The 25,363-nt window shown below is 42.4% G+C and overlaps 1 protein-coding gene across 5 annotated transcripts in view; it reads right to left on the bottom strand.

The window, feature by feature from the left end:
- VPS13D (vacuolar protein sorting 13 homolog D) overlaps positions 1-25,363 on the bottom strand; it is a 101,260-nt gene that overhangs the window by 4,415 nt on the left and 71,482 nt on the right. For all 5 annotated transcript variants that reach the window (XM_058039179.1, XM_058039181.1, XM_058039180.1 and 2 more), the window contains 3 exons: positions 18,956-19,088; positions 16,476-16,671; positions 2,074-2,205 (listed from right to left, as the gene is read on the bottom strand). In XM_058039179.1, the coding sequence (XP_057895162.1) occupies positions 2,074-2,205; positions 16,476-16,671; positions 18,956-19,088 (461 nt within the window). The remainder of the gene's footprint in view (positions 1-2,073; positions 2,206-16,475; positions 16,672-18,955; positions 19,089-25,363) is intronic.

Genomic DNA, 25,363 nt, shown 5'->3' with positions numbered 1-25,363 from the left:
GGTGAAAGACAACATGAACAGAGCTCCAGACTCAGCACCTGCCCTGCAGTTTTCCACTGGAGTTCAAACACTTCAGGGTAAAGTTTTGCCTTTGAAATGAGTTAAATAGGATGGAGAGTGACATTTTTTATGAAGTGTCGCAGAAAACTTAATTTAAACCCAGAGCAGCTGCAGAAGAACAGCCTGGTGCCCTGAACAGGCACATCAAACACAGTGTTTGAGGGAGGCACCAGGTCCAGCTGGGTCAGGATGCCACCAGGACACCCATGGGGACAGATGGGGCACTGAGGGGCACTGACAGCTGCTCCCAAGCCCAGGGGATGCACCTGGGCACTGACCAGGGGTTGCATTTGCTCTCCAAGGGCAGCACATGATGCATGAACTTCTCCTTAAAAGACTTTTACTGGTGGCATGTATATATTCTGAGGAATGGAAACAGAGGTCAGTGAGTTAATGGAGAAGCCCAGAAACATTAGCTAATTTGTAGTTCAGGCTCTACATTTTGTTCTAAGTTTGAGTCATGCACCACTACCTTTGCTCTTGCCAGCTGTTTCTTTTTTCTCAGTGTTAAGCTCTTAAAACTGGTATTTTTAACCTTTTCAGATATCACTGCAAGATACAACTTTTTTTTTTAAACCCATACATCTACACTATTAAAAATATCTCAAATTAATAAAATGAAAAATTAAATGAAACATGATCCAGTAGAACAAAGTAGAAGCAACCAGATCTCTGGAGAATTTGTGGGGTTCTTAACAACATCAGGAAGTAATTACACAATATTTTCCAGAAGTGAAACAGCGAGCCTAACTGGAAAAAAATGTGGAAACATTTAGTTAGAACAGTAGAGCAAGGTATTAAACCCCCTTTTATGGATTTAACTCTGAAGGAAAATATGCAAATAATCAGGTCTTCAAATGTGTTTCTGATTATGATACTAGGATAAAAGTCAGAGGCATAATTTTGTATTTCTTTTCCATGACAAGAAACACTGTGTTCCTGCTGAGTGATGTTTCTAATAGCCAGAGTCACAGTGAATGAACAGTGTGACTTGGTGACAAAGGCCACTGAAGAGCTATGGGCTACACCAGGGATTGTTTTTGGTCACAAATTGCTCTTTCCAGAGCCATCCTGAATAGGCACAAAGATCCTGAAAGGAGATGGAAACAGGATACCCCAAATGTGAACTCAGGGTGACAAGTGGCAGATTGCAATCTCTGCCTGAGGCAGAACCTGGAGTGGCACATGGAACCTGCCCAGTGACACTGGTGACACCAAGTGATCCTGCTGAACCTGTACCTCCCTCTGCCAGCCCCACCATCAGCAATTGTGACCCTCTGCCTTGGCAGATGCTCTGGTGGGTGACACACACAGCATCTCGCACCCTGCCCTGACACAGCTCATCAGTAACTATGGTGGAGATCAGGCAAGTGATGAATTCTGCATTTAGACTCCAATCCAAACTGATATTCCCCCTGTAGAATCACAGAATAATTTGGGTTGGAAGAGCCCTCTGAGACCACCAAATCCAACTGTTCCCCCACCACTGCCAAGGCCAACCCATGTCCCCAAGTGCCACATCCACATGGCTTTTAAGTCCCTCCTGGGATGGTGACTGCACCTCTGTCCAGGGGAGCTGTGCCAGGGCCTTATGACTTTCCATGGATAAATTTACCCCAATATCAAACCTGAACCTCCCCTGGTGCAACTCCAGGCCATTTCCTCTCATCCTGTTCCCTGTTCTGTGGGAGCAGAGCCTGACTGTCAGGGAGCTGTGGAGAGCCAGAAGGTCCCCATGAGCCTCCTTTCCTCCAGGCTGAGCTCCTCTATCCAGTACCCCAGACTCCATTCCCTCCCCTGAACACACTCCAGCCCCTCAATGTCCTTGCAGTGGTGAGGGCCCAGAACTGAACATGTGTCTGTGTGAGGCAGTTTTAGATGTGAAGACACGATGGCAGCAAACAGAATAGAAATACTCAGGGTAGCTGTGGCAGTGGCTGTGTACTCACATCATGATAGCAGCAAACAGAACAGAAATGCTCAGGGTAGCTGTGGCAGTGGCTGTGTACTCACAACTCATCCTGGATGTTGTCTGTCAGCTTGAAGAGCTGCTCCTGTCCCTCTGCTTGGCTCTCCAGGTAGCGGGGCAGGAGCCCCTGGGGTCCCCTGCAGCACCGGGGCTTCCGCACTCGCTCTGCCTTGGTCCTGCAGACAGACAGAACAGAGGAATCACCTGCTGCAGCCTGAACTGCCACTGCCACTGCCTGCACGCTGACTTCTAGGCTTCTTGAAATGCAAAGCCTTCAAAAATCCCAGGTCTTCACAAATACTTAGATCTGGAAGATGTGGTGTCTACTCACACATTTCTATAAGACGCAGAACGAAGCAATAATAAAAATAGAAGAACTTTGTCTACAATGAAGTAGCTAAATTAGCAGGAAGAAGTGACCTAAGCAGTGCACACTCTCTTAAGGTTTTGGGATATATTTATCAGCAGTTTTACTGATTTGATAATTTATTCTTACTGCTCTAAAGAAAGTGTGCAAAAGCCTAGAGAGAGCTCTCACCATTGACAGTGCCAGGAAACTGCAAACTCCATGGTTTTGGTAATAGGAACATGACAGAAGTAAAATCCTCATTAATTAGGATCCCCATAGCAGGGTTTAACATATTTTACCCTTCTGTGTGTCTATTAAAAATGACAATAAGAAGGACACACACTTGTGGGCTGGCAGCCATCAGAGGTTGATATTGGCCACAGAACTGCAGAACTGCAGGCTTGGTTCCTCCCTTAGCAGAATTTTGTTAAAAAATAATACTCTGAATTCCTTCAAGCTCCTGGAACGCCCTGCCCCTGAAGAATTGTGTTACAGGCTGCTGAGCCCTGCTCATTTTCCCTGTCCCTTCCCAGCAGCATCACTCTGGGGCTGCTCCATGCTATTTCACAGCTCCTCCAGGCTACTGCTGTTACAAATTTCCCAGCCAAATGCACCATTTTGGGTCAGTGCTCTCCCTTCCCATCCTGACTCTTTGTAAAACCCTGCACAAGGGACTCCAGCCTGTCTGATCCAGGGACAGGAGGAAAGCCCCATGGAGCATTATCTTGCTTTTCAAGCTGCCCACTACCAGGAGAGAGCACTCACCTGCTGGGGTCCACGCTCTGCAGATGTTTTCTCTGCAGCCTCATTTCCTTGTCACCTTTCCCCTGACCCATACCTGAAGCCTGGGCACCCTTTTTTAATTTGTTTTCCTTCAAGTTTTTGACAACTCTTAATGCAGTGGTTAGAGCTGTGCTATTAATGTTCTAAGGCTCTAGAACAAGTCACCTCTCCTGCCCCTTAAATTCCTTAGGATTCACCTGAACCATTCTTGTCTTTCTAAACCTACACAAGAGGTGAACAACACATGCCTGCTTTTACCTATTAGAGTCTCACAAAGCAATAAACAGAAGTGTTTGCCTCCATGAATGCAAAATGTTGAGACAAAAGTTCCAGAGAAATTAAAGAATTCCAACCAGTATAATTCACACCTTGCTGCTTGTCCTTCTTTCTAACTTCCCAAACCAGGAAAATGGCAAAAAATCACCAATCAAAGAAGCCCCTGTTGGGTCTTAAACCTCTCCATGGCACCTACTGACAAGTTCAAAGAGTGACTGCCTGCAGCCTTAGGTGGGTTTTAATTAACAGTGGCCAACCAATAATGTTTTACTGAAACTTTCCATCTTGGAAGGCTGGGTAACTGGGACAGAGCAGCTGCACTGTGCAGTGGGTTTTACAGGAACCATCCTGCAGACTAACACTCCCCTGTGCCAGCCTCTCTAATATTCTGAAATATTCAATACACCAGCCTCTCGAATATTCTGTAATTCTGTAATATTCAACATACCAGCCTCTCTAATATTCTATAATTCTGTAATATTCAACGCACCAGCCTCTCTAATACTTTTACTTCCTTGAGAAGAGGGATCTGGAGCACTGCAAGCAAGACTACCCTAATGGAACAGAACAGGGCCTTTTAATCCCACAGACACTGTAATTTCAGGGAACACTGGTTTCTAATGTTTGGCTCAAAGCAGGTCAGAGAAAAAGCACCAGTGCTACAAAGGGCACCCCAATGGATTTCTGAAGGTTTGGCAATTTCTGAGCCGAGGTTTTATGTTTTGGTTTTGTTTTTAAATGGAAGAAGCACTTCAGAGCACAATTCAGTGTTCACTGTGCCCCCAGACACTGATCCTGGTGATAACAGATCATTCCCTTCCTGGTGATAAGGCCAGCAGTTCTCCAACCCAGTGCCACTGGTGCTGGGCTTGAACTGCATGGATTGAATCCATCACCCCCTTGGCAAACTGCTTTGTTTGGTCTGCACAGCTAAAAACATTCCACACCACTTGATTTTTTTTTAATCGAAAAATTTGTTCTACTGTCTCAAGTTACGTTCTGTAAATAATAAGCAAGCCTGGTGAAATCCCAAAAGCTGCAGATTTGTCAAGCAGAGCGGGCAGCAGTGCCCACATCTGGCTCCCATTAGCCAGGCACTCAGCAGATCTGCTGATTCCTTTTTAATAAGCACACAAAGGCAATCCAAGGCAGGAATGGCACAGCAGGGAATGGTGCTGCTGGATGGAGGCACAAAGGGCTGGGAGAGGGTGTTGGGAGGTTGGGATGAACACTGCAGCCCTGCCCCTGCTCCCAGCTGAGCACTGCAGCTCCCACTCCAGCTCACTGGAACCAGTGGCATTTACTGCTGGGCATCTGCTGAGCAGTTCCCAGAATCCTTGGAATGCAGCTGGACAGTTTTAACCAGAAGTTTTGTAATCAAACACATCAGCAACCTGATGAAGGAAGTGGTCAGATATTAGTGGGGATAATCACGGACCAACTTAGGTTGAGAAAACTCTCCAAGAGACATCCCATGCTTTCCAGAATCACCTGTCCTTGCTCCTTCACTCCACTTCCACCCCTATCAGGTACCAACCCCACCAGGTTCTACCATCAGGTCTATAGATCACAGATCAGGATCTGTGATCCCTGCAGAACTGCATAAATACACTGTGGTTTTGAGAACAACAACTCTTACTTATCTCTGATGGTCTCTTGGACCTCAAAAGTTTCCCTGAAGTGTACCCTGAGTACCTTAAAAACATTAAAAAATAAAATTTAGAAGGCATCAAACTTTGTATATCAAAATATGTTGTTCTGCTAAAACAAACCATCCCTATTCTAAAATGATTTAGAAATTATTTACAAATTTACATCTTTCAGTTTCCTCAGTATCACACCCAGAATAATTATTCATCATGATACAGCTTCAGGAAATGTAGCAACTTCTGAGAAAAACCAACATGGACAAAACCCCATGACCAACACAGTAATAATTGGATTTCATTTAAAATGTGTGTCTGGGGGATTTCTCATCTGGGTAAGGGAACAGCAGTGGCAACCACAGATGTGTTCAAAAACCCAGCCTGAGCATGCACATCCCAAATTCTTCACTGTTATTTTGTTTTTTAAGTTAAGATTTTTGATGTTTACATTTTTGTAAAAGACTTTTTTATGCACTTCATGTAAATGACTTATTGTTTTATATTTTTTTATGGAAGGAGAGGAATTTGATGGACTGTTGGTTTGTTTAGTGTCATTGGAGAAGCAGCACTGTCATCCTCCTATCCACTGTCACTTTTGGAAATCTATAAATGTTAGAGTCAGAAATGACTTGGTATAATGACTTTCAGCATGGCAATGATTTTTATCCCCTGGAAATAATTACAAAACAATCTTAATTCAAACAAAGGAAAATGGCAGGTAATGTAAGACACAATTCAAAAGCTGCTGGTATTTTCAAGAAATAATAAAATCAAACTATTGCTGGCTCTGAAAAAAAGTCTGCTTCCTAAATACAGGGAGGGCTTTGTCTGAGGAGGCTTCAGTGCATTTCAGACATTAAAAGTGACACGATCTGGTAAATTAAGGGAGGAATAACCTTTATCTTCTACCATAAAATCCACAAGTAAAATACCTGGTCCACTTTTTGCGTTCCAGACCATGCACATGATTTCCATGAAATGCAGAATGAGGACAGTGCTTGTGGCACAGACATGATGGGAGGACACTGTGCAAAGCACACTTGGGAGTGCCAGAACCAATTAAATGCTGAACAATGTATGCCTTAAAAACTGAGCTGAAAACTCAGCCATGACAGACACAAACTCAATGCTGCAGCCATAGCCTGAGAACACAGGGATAACAAATGAAAACAAACGTGTGCCACTGGTAATGGGGTCTGTAGTGCACACTGCACCTCTGCACAGCACTAAAAATCCACTATTTCCACTATTCTTTCCTCACAGATGCACTTAACTTTGTTTCATGTGCTGAAGCCATGTGATGAGCAGGAATATTCCCTGAATTCACTGAACAGAAGGGGAGAGACAGCAGGTTTTTGATGTGCCAGTTCTCAGCGCCTGAGAACATTTAATGCCTTGGGCCTAATTTCAGGAAAACATGTGGCAAGCCAGATTCCCTGCTCCCTGGTGATTCTACTGCTGCTCTGTTTCAAGGGGTCAGTGCAGTTGCCTCCCATCCTGTGCTGGACTTTGGGGTGCAGTCACTGATCCCAGAGATCCAGCAAAGCTCTGCCACGGGATGATGTGGAAATCCAGAGCACTGGGAATATTCCTCTGTCTGCTCCTGACCCCCAGGGCAGCACTGACTGTGACCCTCATTCATGGAGAAAGTTTCCTAAACATCAAGATAGACTGGAATCCACAAAAGCGTAAAGTAGATTTTTAGTGTGTTGTGGATGGCAGCAAGATGGAGGGCACAGGGTGTCGTCCTGGGTTTCTCCTTCATGGGTTTGGGTGGCATTTTGTAATTGGGCAGAAAAGTCCCCATTGCAGCTCTGTGGGATCAGTTATTGGGTTAAAAGGGGAAATAATCCAGGTCTTAATTGGACAGTTTAGTCTGAAAAGACCTTGGAACAAGAGATTTTTGGCCATTTTTGTGGTGCTTTTCCAGCGCGCTGAGCCTGGTGTGGACAGCATGCAAAACTTAAGATAATAATAAACAAGAACCTGAAGACTAAAATAATCCAGTGTGTCTCTCTTTTGTGACACAAGACCACTCCAGGAGGGTCTCCCCAAACAGGTGAGCCCCTTGGAAGGGCCCAGCCTGAGGCCCAGAAGTCAGAGAATCAACAACAGGTACCCGGCAGGATTCACTGGCTGGTCCCAGCACAGATGCTGTTAAGGTGTGTTAAAATGCACACATGGTGCAGTCAGTTGAGTGCTGGATTTGGCATCAGAACATCTCAGTTAGATGCAAGAATGTGTAAAATCATGGGCCAGACAGCTCCCTGCTGACTGCACATCTGAGGAAGCTCACATGCGCCGTTTATTCCAGCAAACGCATGGAATATATTGTGCTTGTTAAACGTGCTCCCAAAATGCTAGTTTCAGGCAGAAACATGCAAATAAACGGTGCCTAGGGTTAAAACCTCCCACTTACAGTTAAATCCCTCCTCTTTGGAGGGATCTCCCAGCTCAGATGCTGCAGACCTTTAGCTGACCCGACGTGCCTTTAGGAGAGTACAGCATGCTCAAGGAGCAACTGTTTATCATGGAACTTGTTCCTGCCAGTTTCTTGGAGATAGAGCTTTTCTCCCCCTTGCCTTTTCTTTTTACACCAGATAAAAAACAAAATTAAGAATTATTCCCTGTGTTTGCAATTGTACATAACCTCATCGTGCTCCAAGTTCAAAAGGAATTAAGAGATTAATTAAGACACAATTTAATTGTGACATCCATGTTACAAATCCAGCATCTGGACAAGGTGTATGAGCTTGCAGTAGAGACAAAGCACTGACACCAGCAGCACTCTGGGCATTAACTTCTGGCCCTTGCCCCACCTGTGCCTGTAACAGCTGTAAACTCACACTTTCTCAAGCACTTTGGGAACATCAAGCTTAAGAAGATGACAAAACACAACACTGCCATCCCAGTTTCCAATTCCCCCCAGACTCCTCCTGTACTGATTACAGGGATGAAAGCAGCTGTCACCTTAAAGGTTTCTTGTCAAACCAATGTGCTGAAAAAATGCTCCCATTCACCTCCTGAGTGGATGTAAAATATGGTTCTCAGCAGGGATTTCCTGCAAACACCTGTCTGAGAACAGGAGCTGAGCAAAGTGAAACCAAAGTGCCCAGAACCAGAACACTGCTCAGCCTCAGGGCACTGTGTGAGGGTTTAAAATATTAAATACTGTCTGCTGCCAGGCAGGACATAAGAGCATTGCTCTTATGTCTGTGCCCATGGAATCCCAGACTAATTTGGGCTGGAAGGGACCTTAAAACTCATCCTGGTCCATCCCTGCCATGGACAGGGACACCTTCCATTGTCCCAAGCTGCTCCAAGCTGGCCTTGGACACTGCCAGGGATGGGGAGTCATGTTTATAATGGTCCCACCAATGCTGCTCAAGAAATATCCAGTTGCAGCAAATACAAACAAGGTCACTTCAAGTGTAAAATACTTCAATCTAACAGAAATGCTTTCACATTGTATTCCTGCCTTTCTGGGAAAGGGGAAAAAAACCCAAATCAGGGGCCCTGCCCAGCATGGCTGTGCATGAAGGACTGTGTCAATCAACTCTAATTACTAATTTCTTCTCTTTCCAACCCTCCTTTTATATTTCTCAGTTATTACAACTAGGGCTGCAACAGGCACAGCTCTAGCACAAAGCTCACCCAACAAAAAGCTGCTCACGAGGTTTGTTTTGATTTTTAAAGTTTGCAGTTGCAAGAACAATTCAGATCAACTGGCTGTACTTACAAAACTGATAAAGAGCATTCCACATGTTAACAGCAACATTAGGTGAAAAAATTATCTATAAAAATACCAGCCACATGCTAAATGAGGTGACATCAAGGCAATAAATAGCTCCATCTGTATGAAAGAGTTTGCAGAACAACCCAGAAGACATCTCTGAACAAAAAAAGTAACTCTGGATGAAGTAGTGCTGAAATAAAAGCGAGTTGGGCTAAAAAAAAAAAAAAAAAAAAAGATCAGTTTTACATATTTTTCCACGATCACTTTATAAATCTGCTGCACATTAGAAATCAGACACACATGCACATTTTCCACGAGTACGGAAAGTTGAAGGTTTACATTTTAATAGCAGAGCGCCTGTTTGTGAATGGCAGCAGTGTACATTACAGGCAGTGTGAGAGGGTTAAACAGGACAGCCTCGACTCTTTATAAACTTTTGCCCTCTGGATATGTACTCATTGGCTGCTGTACAAGACTCGAGCTGTATTACACGCCTTAACGATATGGTTCAACTGTCGGTCAGGCTCGGGGCTGGCGCGGGGCCAGACCGCAATCAATGGGACACAAACCTCCCCCTTTCAGATCATCACGAAGGCTCACATTATCTCCTTTTTGTCGTGCTGGTTAAATTTATGGAGCAGAACCCCGAAGCTGCATTCCTTGGCCTGGGCCGGCCCACGCGGGCCTCCCTTTGTTTGGTACTGTAAGGAGCGTGCTTTGGAGGATTGCGGGGTTGTTAGTTCAGGCACTGACTGTTTGCTCATGACTGAAATGAAAAGAGTTCAGGGGAAGGGCAAAAGGACAGCACAAGTGTAAAACCCCATCCCAGCAGGCCCTGGGCTCCCATCTACCGCTCTGGTCTGGGACTGAACACAAAACCTGATGTTCATGACAAAGGGGAAAGTGTCTGCTCGCAGGTAAACACCTGAGCGGCACCTCGAGTTCTCCTGATTTCAGGCAAGCCTGTAATTGCTACATATGGGGGCCCCAGTTGGGTTTTTTTGGGTTTGGATTGAAGGCACTTGAGACAGTAATTTGTGTTCAAACTCGAATGTTTTTTATTTTTCTTTTTTAAAGTTTCTGTTATTTTTTATTATTTTTTATTAGTAAAATAGTCTCACTACTGTGAGTTCAGCAGCTTTTCATTAGAAGGCACAAAATGGCCAACAATCTCTTGGTACAAGGGCTTTTAAGACTAAACAATAAAATTAAGAGCTGACACCTGGATTATTTTCCCTTTTAACCCAATAACTGACCCCAAAGAGCCTCCAATGCAGACTTTCCTACCCAGTTGCAAAATGCCACCCAAACCCAGGGAGAAGGAGGAAGAAGCAGCATGAAGAAGAAATCCAGGACAACACCCTGTGCCCTCCATCCTGCTGCCATCCACAACACACTAAAAATCCCAAAACCTCAATTTCTCACCCAGTGATACACCTGCACTGCTCTCTAGAATCCATTTCACACTTTTGTGGGTTCCAGTTTATCTTGAAGTCTGGGAAACTTTCTCCATGAATGAGGGTCAGAGTCAGTGCTGCCCTGGGGGTCAGGGCACCCCAGAGCAGACACAGAAATATTCCCAGTGCCCAGAGGTTTGGGGATATTTAGTGTGTTGTGGATGGCAGCAAGATGGAGGGCACAGGGTGTTGTCCTGGGTTTCTTCTTCATGCTTCTTCTTCCTCCTTCTCCTCCATGGGTTTGGGGGCATTTTGTAATTGGGCAGAAAAGTCTGCATTGCAGTTCTGTGGGATCAGTTATTGGGTTAAAAGGGAAAATAATCCAGGTGTCAGCTCTTAATTGGATAGTTTAGTCTTAAAAGACCTTGTACCTTGTTCTAGATAGTTTAGCCTGAAAAGCTCTGGTACCAAGAGATTGTTGGGCATTTTGCGCCTTCTAGTGAAAAGCTGCCCAACTCCCAGCAGTGAGACTGTTTCACTGATAAGAAATAATAAACACCTGAGTGTGAACATGAACTGCTGTCTCAGTGCCTTCCATCCAGACCCAGAGAAACCCACAACTGGGACGCCCACACTTTCCTGCTATTTTTATGAAGTGAAAATCCTAGAAAAAGGGTTAGAAGAGATGATGCAAACTCACAGAATGTGCACGAGATGTTTGTCAGTGCTGGGGCCTGAGCCTGACACTGGCCACAGCCTGCAGGGCTGTCCTGGAACATGCAGCAGACACTGCTGGCCTGAATAAAGCCTTTGTTCCTTCCTGCTGGGCAGATGCTCCCAACTTATCCCACCTCATTCTGAGCAGGCAGATCTGTGAACTGGAACTGCAAATTACTTTATGGCCCAGTCTTCAATGACTTTTAGCTGGTTCCGCTGATGCTCATGCATGAATATAATTTTTTTTTTTTTTTTTTTTTTTTTTTTTTTTTTGTTTTCCAAAGACTGTGCAATTCTATTCTAGGAAGCACCAATGCAGACTAATTAAATCTGCAGCTCTCTGGAACTGTTTCCCACAAAGCAAGTGTTACACAGAATACACCAAGACAGCAGTAACCTTTAGCAGAGATGCTGTGATCTAAAAAACACAGTAATGCCAGAAAACAGGAAACACACAAAACACTAAGAAGTGTTCCTTTTACTTTTTGGCCTCTGTGTCCTAGAGCTTTGGATGAAATAGAAGATAGACAGACAGAACATGCAGGCTCTAGAAATACAAAGATTTCCAGAAGACATCAAACTTTCTCCCTGTCTAGCTGCATTCGAGTTAACAGTTAAATACTGTGAAGTGGGCCCACAGAATAAGAATTCCACTTTGTGAAGCAAATATTTCATGTCACACAAAATTTAAGTAGTAGAATAAATCTGTAGTAAATCCAGCAAAGGATTTATCTGCTCTTTTCAGGAGGTTCATAATTGCTTCTATTTCTGATGGACTATGCCAGGCCAATGTTACAGTGCCCTGGATTTAAGTGAATTGGAAAACATTAGTCACCTACTACAAATGTCTGTGTGCCCCAAGAAACTTTCACATGGCCTCCAGAAGTGCTGCACTGGAAAGGGAGCAAGTTCTGAACCCATTTTCAGCCAGCTCTCCTTTCATACCTGACCAGACTCATGCCACACAATGCATTTCCCTCATTAACCTGCACCTTTTCCAGACCACTTACTGCACACAGAAACATCAATCTGAACCCAGATTTCTGCACTGAACCCAGCCCAGGCAGCAGCTTAACAGGAGCTGGCATGGCTCACTGCATGCAGCACCTTTCACCAGGAATGGAAATGCAGTGGAACATCATGGCACTGCTAACATGGCACATGTAACAGCATGGCACTAATGAAAGAAGAATGTAAACCACAAAATCCAGTTGGACACTGAGCACAGGAGGTTGGGCTGACAATGAGGAAAAGCCAATGGCAACAGGGAGAGGAATGGACAAATCTGCTCAAAGAAAGCAGATTATCATGAAGCCCTGTTATCCCACTGAAAGGATATAAAGGAAATCACACTGCTGAAGTAATTTATTGATTAGTGTGATAAATACATTTTCTCTCTGGCTGCTAGGAAAATCTTAGGAAGGGCTTACCAGGATAACAGCAACATCCCCTTGACCAGAAGGGCCCATACATGACTGACATTATTGTGAAGACTTGTAAAGTCAGACCTAGATCAAGTCCAAGGTCAGGACCAAGTCTGGAGCACATACAGAAGTGTAAAGGTTCAAACAATACTGATGTGTTAAACCTGACAACCTCATGGCAGTACGTTGGCTGAGTTGGTACCCATACAATTAGGAACTCATTTCCTACTTCTGCTCAGTGTCACTGATATTCCTGCTCTCAACCACACTGCTTCTGAGCCCACAATGTAAATCACAGCTAACAGAGAAATGGATGCAAAAAGGCAAAAAAAAACCACCTGAGTTATAATCATCTGCTTTTGACATTGCATCAAACTTTGCAACCTCACTGCACAACTCCAAGTGATGAGCAAAGGAACAACTAGCACAGGTTGCTGCTTTCCACATGAAGTACATTCAAAAGAATCAAATATTTACATAAATTTTCTCTGACCATCAATGGCTTTCCAATCTCAAACTATTCTTTACTAGTAACACTCTAGTTCATGGACAGAATTAATCAGAATTGAGGAGGTCACAGAATTATCTACTTCTAATTTTCACACTGTGACTCAGAAAAGAACACAAACTCTTGCAGCAACAGTCCAAGAATAATCTTAAACTTGCACTGATCTGGCAGAAGCCTGGGAGAAAGCCATAAAGGCACTTTCCTGCACTACTTGTTAGGTTAGACACACATCTAAATATAAATGTTCTTTACTTGCGCTGCACCAGGACGTAAAACACGTTTCTAGGCGAGAGCTCTCCAAGCATATCCAGAGACAGAATAGTTTTCCTGTTCTGAACTGGGCTTTAAAACTTTTGGCAGTATATGAAAAATATGGAAATAATCAGAACTGTTGTATGTGACACTGGAGTACTTGGAACACATAAAATCCTCTCAATAAAGGTATCGAATCATAAGCATTAACTGTTTATAAATTAGATCTATGCTGTACTTTCACCAACTGCTTTATGCTCTCTCTGCATTAAATTTAGAATTAGTAGGGCATCTTTATGATTAAATAATAAGTTTATAAGATTAGCCTTGAAAAAGTCCAGCCTAAAGTCAGATTAAAAACATATTTCCTTGCCCTTTAAATCAATCAGCTTTGAAACTACACCTTTTAAGGTCTAAAGGCTTCACCTGTGCCTCAGCCATGCTGGACTGGCTCCATGTTCCCAACACATGGCATGTGCCAGCTGCAAGAGTTCCAACAGAAATCAACACATTTGAAGACAAAAAATACTCATGTCCATGTAGCTTGGTCACAGGAAACATGCTGCAGACTGTTCCATTCCATTCACGAATTTGATGAAGTGGATTTGCTGGAATCAGACTACGTCTTTTAGGAAAGCCAAGAGCCTCAATTAAAATTCTTCATCCCACTCAAACCTGATCCAATGGTTAAAGTCAAGCAGCTGAAATTCAGAGCTTTTTTTAAAATTCAACCATGTAATTAGAGAACTGCAAGGGGCCTATAATTTACAGTTACACATATCCTGCTATTTAAATGCAACTTGCAATTAAATGGCTGAGTCAGCTTTGCAGCAGCACCAGGACGTGCAAATGGTCAAACAGCTCTTGTCACACTCATGAGCTCAGACAGCTCTTGTCACACTCATGAGCTCAGCCCTCAGGTGTTGGAATGTTGGGGGACACAAGACAGATGATGGACTTTGGACTGGTTAACATAAGAGATTTGGTAACAGGATAAAAGCAAATGGAACTTTGAACATTAGACCTGGATTGCAAGAAGAGTCAATCAAATGGGTTTACCAGAAAAAGGAAATCCCATTAACTCTGCAAGCAAGAGATGCTGTTATTTGCATAAATTTGTGTATGTGATTTTAACTAATCATTGTAGCACACATTACCAGTCTCCCTGAATAGTATATAAGTGTTTGTATCCCTCAGTAAAATCAGATTCTGATCACCAGGTCAGTCTACCCATCCCTCTCCGTCGCCGACACTCCGCTGGAGCTCAGCTCCTGCCATGCATTTCCAGTCCCATCCCTCAGGGAAGGTTGCTCCTGTGTGCTGAGCTGGGGAGAGCCTCCATGGCCCAGCAGGCTCCAAGCAGAGCCAGCAGCTCAGGCTTGGAACGTTGTTCTCCTGCCATTCCAAACCACACATACTTGAGCAGTGACAAACGCGGCGGGGGGATAGCGGACGCAGCAGCCCAGAACACAGACAAACCCCGGGTCCTGTGGGGCTTTCTAAACCCCCAAAAGAACAATTTGGCTCCTTCTTATACAGCACATAAAACCCACACACCAAAAAAAACGTGAATGCAAGGTTGCTTACAGATGGAGGTGGCATTTTGGGCCCACCTCCCCCCACACCCCTTACACTATCTACATATTCTCAAGAGCTAAAAAAAGTTTTGATCAGACTTTTGTAGACTGGAGAACTGTGGTAACTGAGTAACCTGAGAAATGTTGGGGGTTTTTTCCCCATTTTTCTTTTCTTTCATCTTGTAAAAGGTTGTTGGGTCAGAAACTTAACAGACTGTGTGCAGACACTAAAATCATTTCACAATACTCATCTGTGACAACAGGATTTCAAAATCTAGGGGAAGCAAAAACATGGTTCAGCTCATCTGTCTTAACCTCTTAACTGACAGCTAACAAGGCAAAGAGAAATATTTCCCAAAGGAAACCCAAGCCCAAGATCAGGGCTGGAGATCTTCTTGCCCTCTCTCCCCCAGCTGCTGTCCAGTTTGCAACTGTTGATAACACCCACTGTGTGCAGGCTTATCTCACAGAGGCATGTCAAAACATGAATTTTAAGAATATGTTTCTTCAAATTACACAGCTCAACCAGAAACCCAGCTAACAGCATAGACAGGTGTGCTTCTCCCCACCTTTACATAAATCAACCTGCACAGTCACAAAATTAAGACATGCACAAGTGAAACACTGAATTTTCTCAGGGATGCACTTTGATTTCTCAGTTCATTTTGTCCATGCAAATACACTTACTAAATTTCAATCCTTGACCTCTTGGTTTTACAAATCAGGGTAAGTCCCAAATATCTAAGACACACATGTACAAACTTCCATTTTCAGAACAAAGCTCACCTAGGGTAATTCTTCAGGCTTCCTGCACCTCACTCACACTTCATCAGACTTATTGTTTACTGAAACCCTGATGTAGACCCTTCAGAATTCCAAGAGTGGCATAATAAAACACAGGAAATGGAAAAGCCGAATGGGAAGACAAAACAAGCAGAAAACCCAACATTTTTCAAACATTTTTCTCTAAGCTTTCTGACAACAAAACCTGCTTAGGGCTTTCCTTCACTCCAGCACACAGGTCTCATGTACATGAAGGAGGACTTCTTGGCACAGTAATACAAAGCAAACTCTTGGCCACAAAGAGCACAATTACTCTCCTCTCAGAGCAGCCCTTTCAGAAATTGGTCCTCTCCCTCTGCCACACTCACAGTCAGTGCTAATAAAACATTTATTTTAAGAAAAACCATCATTACTTTGCTGAGCCCACATTACAACAGTAACACACTACAAGAAGAAGCCAAAGCATCTGTCCTGATGTGCTGACACCTCACAGCCACAGGAGCATGGGCACATGCCCATAAAGGCACACAGCCACCCCCTTTCATAACTGAGAACTTTGCACTGAATAAAAATTAAAACATAGTGGCACTATATTGATGACAGAACTTTTAAAATGTTTCAATAACTTTTTCTACAGTAAAATGGAAGCTGGAGGTAGAGCAGGGAGAGCTTCATTTCAACTCTGTGCAGATTCCGTGGTAGAAGTTAAATCTTACTACATACAGCCTTTCTAAAAATTTTGCTTCATCTAATGGTGTAGGTGAATAATTCCTACTTTATACTGCAGCTTGTCCAGGCAAATTTCACTCTTGTTCAAGTATCAGCAAATGGCATCTATTAAACAAAAAGCAAACGGAACGCAGTGGTCTGATAACAGCTCATGTTAACTCTGCTCCATTGTTGCTTTGCCCAAGGAAAGAGAATCAGTTCAGAAGCTGAGGCAGGCATTAATACACAGTTTTGGAGTGTTATTGATGAGAAACCCCACTGTGGCTCACCTGGGGCCGCTCAGGGTCGTGGTGTCCCTCAGCGCCTGCGCGGTTTCCGAGGCGAAGTCCAGCGCTCCGGCCACGGGTTTGGTGACAGTGCCCACCAGCCCCTTGCCCAGGCCAGATATGAAACCACTGACCCCTCCTTCTGTCTTCACACCTTCCACTGTCGATGTTATCACACTTGTCAATCCTCCAACGATACCTGCCAAAGACAAGAGCAGCACAGAAGTCCAAAATTATTGGCTCTAGAACTTACAGAACCTCATCCACCTGCTGCTCTCTGCTATCGTATTTGGGGGATGCCCCAATGAAGGAAGGAATGATGGGTCTGATTCCATGTTCTCAGAAGGCTAATTTATTATTTTATTATACTATATTATATTAAGGAATACTATACTAAAGAATACAGAAAGGATACTTACTGAATGCTAAAAAGATAATAATGAAAACTCATGACTCTGTTTCCAGAGTCCTGACACAGCTTGGCCCTGATTGGCCAAAGAGTGAAAACAACTCCCAGCAGAATGCAATGGAACAATCACCTGTGGGTAAACAATCTCCAAACACATTCCACATGTGAGCACAACACAGGAGAAGCAAATGAGATAAGAATTGTTTTCCTTTTTCTCTGAGGCTTCTCAGTTTCCCAGGAGAAAAATCCTGGGTGAAGGGATTTTTCAGAGAATGTGAATGCCACACTCTGCCTACAGGGTTTATTGTGCATTTAATTTAATACACAAACTCAATTACATTAACCAGTAACTTTACACTTGGTATATGTAGTACTTAATTTTATTTTATTTGTGCATTTAATTTAATACACAAACTCAATTACATTAACCAATAACTTTATACTTTGTATATGCAGTATACATATGAATACGTACAGACCGTATTATCCCACAGAAAAATATTTAATCAATCATTAAATATGTGTATTTAAAAGTATTTCTATAATGGTTCATTTTCAGCTGCACTTACACCAAGAGTCCTCATCTATTGCACAGGTTAAGTGGTTACTTAGGATGTAACAAAATTCCATCACCACAAAAGCTGGTACAATTTGAGACAGAAAACAGTGTGCATTTCTCCACTGGATGAAGTTAATTATTTTAAACTGGCACTTTAAATGTCTTTAAAGTAATTTTAAGTGACTTTAACTGTGATGCTGCTGACAGACATTTTTGTGCACGTTTCCCTTCCAGAGAACTTCAATGCTCTGAGAAATCAAGCACCTCCTGAGGTTTCAAAAGACTTGGAACAGCTCAGATTATCTGAGAACACACTTTGGAGATTTCACATCTCCATGATTAAAATATCAATTTCTAGTGCCCTGGCTGAAGCACTCACCTGCCCAGCTTCCAGCAGCCCAGGGCTCCTCTGAGGTCTGCAAATACAGACCAGGCAGATCTGAACTGCCAAACTCAGGAAGCACAAAGTATTTAAATCTCTCCTCTTGAGTAACTATAGTTTATGATTAAATCCTGTCTGTTGAAATGTAGTAATTAGCAGTTGCTTTATTTTTTAAAAAAACAGAATGGGAAGCATTTAAAAATGCCACAGACTTAGGACTAGAAGAGTCACAGTAATTACTGGATAATACAACACAGTGAAGTGCTTTATAATGGACTTTTCAGCAGAGATTCAGATAATTTGGATTTCCTGTGTTTCTACCAATTTATGGCAGACTGTTAAGCACATTAGTGTGAGAGGAACCTTTCATGATTCATTTCACACCTACACAGTGTCTCTGTGTGACCAAAGCAAAAGGACTTTTCTCAGCATAGAAAAGATCCTCTTTTAGTCAAAGCCAAATCAGCTTTGCACAGGCTGCAACAGTTACATTTAACATTTAAATAACTGAGCCAAGATGATGCAAAATATAAATATTTGATTTAAACTTGGCTTGTATTGATTTAACCTTCTTCAAGAGATAAATCATGAACTAAATCAATGTGAAGTTCTGGCCAAATTAAAACTAGTTCACTACCCTTTACACAAATAAATGTCTCCAGTTCCTAGTACTCTGAAAAAACCCACAAAATAACCCAACTGGTGAAATGTAACTTTAAACTGATGCACTGATTCCAAGGAAACTCAGGTTCCTGGAACTAAAAGCAAATATAAGAAAGCTACAACCCAGCCATATTCATTTTTTTTCAATTTCTAGCCCTCAAAAAATCTGTTGCTGTGGGTATTTCATGTCTTGACAAAGAAATGGATGTTCTGGATGAACTTTGTAATTTTCATTTTAATTTGCCGTTCCATGTGAAAACCTCTGATTATTAAATACAGTTTCTGTTGACTGGAAGACCAAAGAATGCCCCCACCCTGACCTGCCAGCATAAAGCTGAAAACCAGAAATTCAAGCATAAAGCCCCTGACAGCTCCACTGCCCAGGCTCCTAGCAGTAACACCCACTGCTCTCTGCAATCTGATCATGCCATTTAAGAGAGAAATGAGTTAAAATTACAGCTAAGGGTTACCATGTGCAAGTCCATGGATTCCAGCTACCAGGTGCTCTCCACTGGTTGCAGCGTGGTACCGGATGTATTCCCGCTCTGTCTGGTGCCTGTTATCCATCATCTTCCCCAAACCATCTGACAAGGTCCCAGCAAACTGAAAGAGAAGATAATTTCTGTTTCAGGAAGAACAGAAGGGGTTTCTGCTCAGTAAATTCACTGCAGAAAATTTCTGGATCCTACTTGAGAAATGCACAATTATACAACTCATTGTGATATATAACAGAATCCATCCAATCCTTTTGCCATGGAGAAAGCTCAGAATTGTATGAGCAGGTGCAACTGGAATGCTGAGGTGACAAAGAGGTGCCCCAGCTACTGTGGCCAAGCCAAAACAAATCACATCTGTGAAAGAGCAAATCTGAGAGCAAGAAAGAGCAAGTCTGTACCAAAAGCGGTGCCCCTCAAAACCTAAAAATAAATTAACATTTATTAACATTTAGATATAAAGCTTTTCCTCTGCAAAGATACGTGCAAATCATCAAGGTAAATATGCCTGTCATGAAACTACAACATTTTTAAGAGCTAATTAAATTCTTTTCAGTAACTCAGGGTAGAAGTGTTGTAGGAGTGGGAGCCAGGCCACACTCATGGCACAACGTGGGGAGATCCCTGACAGGATTCCCAGCTGTGCTGAAGTGTTGTCCTGGTTTAAAGGACACATATCTGCCAAGGAAGGCAGGAATTGGAGAATGCAACACCCCCTTCCCTCCAAATTATTATAACTTTGAAATGACTGGACTTTCAGGAAAAGATATAGTATACTAGCATATCTTTTGCCTCTCATTATCATTTCTTTGGCAACAAATGGAAGAAAATTCTCTGAGAGAAAGAAAAAAAAAAAAAAGAAGAAAAAATCCTAACCTCCAGCAAGTGTCCACAGGTACCAAACCAAAGGCTCAGGGGGAACCCTGAGTGTGTGTGTGGAGCATTTTGAGTCCTTACATTTACCTGGAAAAGTGTGGGGGAGGACTGGAGACATGCTCATGGATTAAAGGGAACATTATGTCCTAACAGGATTTGTTCTGAGAACTCTGACCATTGCTGTGAGCAAGTCAATGAGAAAGCACCAAATAAAAATAATCTGTTGTGATCTGCTGACCTTTAGTCTCATGTAATCAGATAGAAACCAGAAGCTTGGTGGACGGAGGGAAGGAAGAAAAGGAGACAAAAAACTGAAACCTTGCCTTGTATTCAGGATATTATTAGAGAAAAGGGCTCATAGAAGGAATTTTCCTGGAATACACTCCAAAAATGATCTGGTTTTTGATTATGTGTAATTGGACACCTCTTGTACCACTATCAACTACAATCAGCATTTGTATTTCCTTTCAAGAAATTAAGAGACTTCATCCTCTCCGCCCCTGTGGAAGGAAGATCATTTAAAGCTTTGTTGTGTGTTTGACTGGGGCTGGGGAATGGAGCAGGTGCCACAGGAATGTCCCAGGCACTCAGGGTGCTGATGTCCCCTGTCCTGCATGACAACAGCTCCTCCAGGACAAGGAGCTCACTGTAAAGGACCAGCCTGTGTCTCATGGACCATCCTCTCTGTACCTACAGCAAAACCTCTCCATGGCTCACGTGTGCCCCAGAGGACAACCGAGACCTGCTGTCAAACCCTGATACACTGAATATCAAAAAAGAACCACACAAACAATTCATTTATGGGCCCCGTGCCACAATGAAGTTCCCCTCCTTTCTCTGCTATTTCTTCTAAGGCTGTGTTTCTTCTTCACTAATGACACAATGTCCTGGTCTGAAACACTGATTTTCAGCTTAAAGACAAACCAGTCCAGTGGCTCCAATTATCTAAACAAATAGATTTTAACAACAGGGATGAAAATGAAATCCCATGACCTTTCCTGTGACTTCATCATATGGAGACTAAACAGTGATCATGGACTGAGATACTTCTGACCTTGGTATGAACTTAATGCAGATGTTATTTAAAAAAAAAAAAAAATTAGCCCAGAAATACAAACTGACCTGAAGCTCTCTATGAACTGTGTTTAAGGTTAGGGCTTTTTCCTAGAAAAATACTTTGCTTTTGTGGATTAGAGTAGTTGCTATAAAGACTGAAAGGCTCAACAGGTCTTCAAAATTCAAACCTCATTACAGAATCTCTCTCAAGACCTGAAAATGCTTTTTCAAGAATATGTTTTAGAAGTTATAGTAGTGCATGACTGGGCAATCAGCCAGAAGGAATAAACCAATTTATTGATGAGAATTGGTAATCTCTCTTTACAGCTTTCCCCCCACCTGCACCCACATTTTCCAGCTCCAATACCCCAGCTCTTCCTGTGAATACGATCCAGTCTTTCCTCAAATATCCCTTCCTCCATTACACAGAATCTGACACCTAATTGTCAACAGTAATCCTGTTTATATGTAGACAGAATTTTAATGTAATTGTGTATTTTTCTTAGTAAGGAGGAAAAAGAAAAAAATCCCATGCACATAGTTTAAAAGTCAAACTCCATTAGCTGTAAACCCAAAGTTAAACAGGGACATTTTTGTTTGTGTTATTTAGAAAATAGCACGAAATTATAGATGTAAGCAAAACAATGTAAGGATTTTAACGTAGCAAACGTACCATGAAGTGTTTCCATTCTGCCCTGACTCAGGTGACAAAATCTGAACTCAGCACACGTTAGTTACAAAACATGAACTTCATGGTGAATTTTTGAAGCAGCTCCATCTCCCCCTCCCCTGGCACTGTTTGTTTCCTGGCCTCATCTAACACAGACTGCAGCCAAACCTTTGTCAGCATCTGCTCCGTGAGCAAACCAGGGGGATTCCTCAGTGAGCAGTGAGTGGGTCCCTCCTGAGCCATTTCTTGCTCTGTGGTGCAGAGTTTGCCAGTTAGAGGTGAAATGCCAGGGAAGATAAAAAAAGGGGATGTTCCAGGTATCAGGAAGGGCTGCTAGGAAATGGGGCAGCTGTGTGAGGTTTAGACTGGTATTTGAATAAAGGTTCAGACTCTGGGGTCAGAGTTACCCTGACTCCTGATCTGAATCACCCCTACATCCATCCTCATCACCCACTACAGGTGATACCACCTGAGTGAAATAAATACCTGCTGGGGATCACAGTTTGACACTGCTTTTTATCAGAAATACTAACCCTGAAATGTTTTTGAAGTCTGTTGCAGTTATGTTTTTGAAGTCTGTTGCAGTTAATAGGATTGTATCTGCCTATACAATAAGGAAATTAAAGATTTCTAACATTAAAAACCCACAACTAACAAAACACCTGCACAACACCTCCTGCTCTATCTAGGTTATAATTACTGTATTGAACACAAGTTTCTCAGCTGTTAACCCAAGCAAGCATTAGAAATTTAAGGAGTTTAAGTCCAGCTTAAGCTCTGAAGGGAGCTTTGAACAAGCTGAAGCACAAAGGCAGACTTACCTTTGCCCCCTGTGAGTTTTGCTTTTAGATGCCTCCTTTGGGGAGTGCAATATCAGCTGCTGAGGTTGAGGGTTTAAAACTTGTGAAAGAGCAGAGATGGTGCCTTATTGTGCTGTTAACCCAATCACACAGCAAATAGGCTCCAGATAAATGAAGGTGACACCAAAAGTGTGACCACCCTTGTCTTCCTCAGCTTTTGTTAATAAGGTGTCACCTGGGAACTTCAAAGCCTACTCAAGACTATGTAAATGCCAACCTAACTAAACACAACAGTCTGTGAACAAACATGAAACTAATCAAGGGACTTGTAAAAACCAGCTCCCTCTTCTCTACCCTAATTTTCATTATTTCTTTGTCTACTTGCTGATGAAAAAGAAAAATAAATATTAGTTACTTGGTAATTTATCTCTGCATTATTCCCATTTCAGATACCCTTTGCCTTGAAACAGAACTGCAACATAATACATTAGTGTCAGCTAAGGGAAGTTACCTGCTTCCAGGGCAAAAGGCTCCTGATGTTTCTGGATGAAGCCAATCTGCACAATGCACATGTAGAAATGGGTATTTTACTTGGCAGCTTGGTCTCTCCAAACAGAGGGGAATAGGAACCTTCCATACTCACTAAAAGCTCTGTCATTTCATGTATTTAAAATATTTCAATTTACCATCAGTAATGCTTTGACAGAAGGAGAACCCCTTCTAAAAGCCCCGGGCAGCTGAGCATTTGTCCACCTCCATTCACAGATACCCCCTGCCTCCTCTCACCCTGTTTGTCCCCAGAGCAGATGGTTCTTCCTGCACTTTCCTTCTCCAGAGGGACACTGATCTTTTCTTCCAGATCTACACTCTAAAGATCCTTGGATCCCTGGTTTTCATCCCACACCAGTCCATGTATGATATGAAGCTACTGACTGACATACAGAGAATAACCCCGACTGCACTTCAGCCTAGCTGCTGGAACATAAAATCCTCCTGAGGAAGGTGAAATCTGACATTTTCCCCAGATCCCAGGACATTGTGCTACTGTGCACACTGTCTTTGGATGAGCAAGCTAACCACTCTCAGCCCTCCACAATCACTGAAGATGTTTCTGCACTTCTGCAAGCCTGGGCCATGCTGGGCTCAGCCTCCTCCTCTGCAGACTCAAGTAAATCAATGATTCATCATTTCTTGTTTTACATTTACACAGTGTCAACAATCAATACCAACCATTCACCAAGATCTGCAAAAGCAGATGAAATACTATCTGTACAAGAGACTGATTTATTCGTGTTTGGGGTTACTTGGTCTTTTGTTTTTCTTTTTAAAGGCACAAAAATTAAGGAAGTTTTACCACAAAAACCTTTTACCACTGACTACATATCCCTTGCTGTTTCAAGCAATAGAAGAAAAACAAAACCACCCATATACAGTGTTTGTGAACCAAAGCTGGTGCCAAACAATTAAGGCTTATGGGGCACAAAAAGAATTCAAAGCAAATGAAAACTCAACTTTGGACTGCTTGTTCCCTCTAAGCCAGATGCATGAAGCACACAGCATGGAAATAAGTTTTAAGTAATCTTTTAAAGTCTTTTTAAGCTCTTGGCAGTGCCTGGTTCTCTAAGGACATCCCAAAAGGATAAATACACAATTATGACCTGAGTCCAAACATTCCATTGTAATTCTAGCATCAGAGAACGGTACATCTACAAATATTATTGACTGAGCAAAGCAGAACATTCCAAGATGAAATGTTAAAGGAGAAAGTGATGAAATTAAATGTAGATCACTTAAAATTTTTGTGCAAACCTCACAATGAACTGTGTTTAAAAAAGAAACCAAAGGGTTTATTTGGTTCTCATCTTTGCTTTGCAGAACTCATTTAGAAAGGAGTTCAATCCTTCATGGTCACTAAAAATCACCTTTATTCCTACAACTCTGTAACCTGTTAAAGGTATTTTAGAGGAAGCCAATTTTTATGCTGATGTCTGTTTTTATGCTGATATCTGATAAATTACAACAGTTACAAACCAAGCATTTTACTATGGAGGCAAAAAATCCTCACAATGTGCATGTTCCAGGCTAAGGAGACATATGTATATGCTGTTAGGATTTGTGGTTAAAAAAGGTCATCCTCAAATCTTGCTGCTATTCTTTGCAAAGTGCAAAACTCAAAAAGCCCTGCCAGATTCTTGGATATATACACAAGGACTGGGTGCAGTGGGACAGATAAAGTTGTCCAGTAAATTCTGCAGCCTAAATGCCCCTGCTTTTACTGCAATGTCTCAGGATTGATATGTAATATAGTTCTGTGACTTATCATAAAGATAACTTTTAGAGCAGCTACTAGGCTCATCAGTACACACACTGTTACAGACTGGAAGCAGTATATATTCAATTTTACAAATTGGCCATCAGTAGGCACAGACAACAAACAGCTTCCTCGCTTTCTATCACTGTGGTCAATGGTATGTTATACTGGGACTGAAAAGTAAAATGCCTTTATTTAAAAACATAACAGGTGTTGGTTTGTCAGGTTTCAAATGAAACTGTTCCCCAAAGTACTTTTGCAATGTCTTTGGTCAGTCTCTTAAGAATTACTTGTGGCAGGGTAGTCTCTAAGAATTACTATTTCAGCAGGGAAGATTGTGAATTTAGTTATATTTATTTACTCTACACTTTTGCACTTTCCTTGACACATCAAGACAGACCAAATGAACTCTTCGATCCAGTCCTAACCAGAAAGGACAGCTCAGGCTGAGCCTCCAAGGCTTTTATAACCCAGCCAAGCTGTGCAGACAGAAACGAGTCCTGGCACTCTGAACAGCACCAACACTCTCTTAATTTAGAAAACACCAAATCAGCAAAAAGCCATAATCAGCTTCTCATTTTCAGAGCAACATAAACTTTGACCCTCTCCAAATTACCGACAACCACCGAGGAGCCGCCGGCTTTTCCTACCGAACAAACACCATTCCTTGA

The sequence above is a fragment of the Melospiza georgiana genome, chromosome 22 (genome assembly GCF_028018845.1).
Source record: "Melospiza georgiana isolate bMelGeo1 chromosome 22, bMelGeo1.pri, whole genome shotgun sequence".
Classification (NCBI taxonomy): domain Eukaryota; kingdom Metazoa; phylum Chordata; class Aves; order Passeriformes; family Passerellidae; genus Melospiza; species Melospiza georgiana.
Note: the sequence above shows the minus strand (reverse complement) of the source record. Positions and strands in the feature narration are given on the sequence as shown.